This window comes from Agrilus planipennis, unplaced genomic scaffold (assembly GCF_000699045.2).
Source record: "Agrilus planipennis isolate EAB-ADULT unplaced genomic scaffold, Apla_2.0 scaffold998, whole genome shotgun sequence".
NCBI lineage: Eukaryota > Metazoa > Arthropoda > Insecta > Coleoptera > Buprestidae > Agrilus > Agrilus planipennis.
This window is the reverse complement of record NW_020440016.1, coordinates 8,391-9,430: the sequence shown is the minus strand read 5'-3', so window position 1 is coordinate 9,430 and position 1,040 is coordinate 8,391. Positions and strand designations below refer to the sequence as shown.

The following is a 1,040-nucleotide window of genomic DNA, read 5'->3' as shown; positions in this document are numbered from 1 at the left end:
TGCGACTAACTAGGTCAAAGGCAGTTACACACACAAATGTAAATTGCTGAAATGTTCTTTGCCATTTAAACCAATGTAAATACTTTTGTATAAATAGTGTGTAAATAGTCAAATAAATTAGTCTAACACCAGGCTCGCTATCATTGGATACTGCAACAGTATCAACCCTTGAATACCGGAAGTGTATCAACCGTCGGATGCTGTACCAGTGCTACCACTCATCATAGACACAGCAATGTGTCCAACGCTTTTATAAATCAGTTCTTCTCAGAACCACAACTTTTTTAGTCACATCTCTCATTACTACGACAGTGTGGCTGCAGTGGTGACCCCGACAAGGAACATATGGACAATAATAAATTACATTGGTGACCACGGCTGGAACCTTTTGAAGATGATCTGCCGCCGTCACACATTCTCCACCGGCCAGTCCTCATCAGGACTACATTGGTCACCCTGTGGAGCAGCGCAGCCCTGCTCCTCGGCAAGCAGAATGTAAGCTAACAACACCGCCCAGGCCAGCCGCAACGTAACGCCCAACCTTGCCACAACACACCGCCGTTCACCATGTCCCTTGACCGACTTGAAGTCAAATTGCCGCCCTTCGTGCCTTCCGACCCCGAACTCTGGTTTTGCATGGTCGACCGCAGTTTTGAGGCCTACGGAATTACGTCTGAATCAACAAAATTTGGGTATGTACTAGGCAACCTTGACCCTCACTATGCGGCGGAAGTGCGTGATATCATTGTCAATCCCCCGGCGACTGATCCATATGCCACTATCAGGGCAGCACTCATTCGTCGGCTGGGCATCTCCCAAGAAACACGGATGAAACAACTCCTCGAGCCAGGAGATTTGGGAGACAGGAAACCCACGCAATTTCTGTGCCATCTACGCGGTCTGGCCGGAACCACTATGTCGGACAATTTACTGCGAACCATTTGGTCAAGTCGTCTTCCTCCTAATATTCAAGCCATCATCGCAACTATGCGCGATAAGAATCTGGATGAAACAGCAGAGGTCGCCGATTACATCATGGA

The 1,040-nt window shown here is 48.1% G+C and overlaps 1 protein-coding gene across 1 annotated transcript; it reads left to right on the top strand.

Annotated features, from left to right (window-relative positions):
• Window positions 1–567: 567 nt before the first annotated feature.
• LOC112906009 lies at window positions 568–1,020 on the top strand (the record flags this gene model as incomplete). Its single annotated transcript, XM_025979529.1, has 1 exon — window positions 568–1,020. A coding segment is annotated over exon 1 (453 nt), but the record flags the coding sequence as incomplete, so codon positions are not given.
• Window positions 1,021–1,040: the final 20 nt, after the last annotated feature.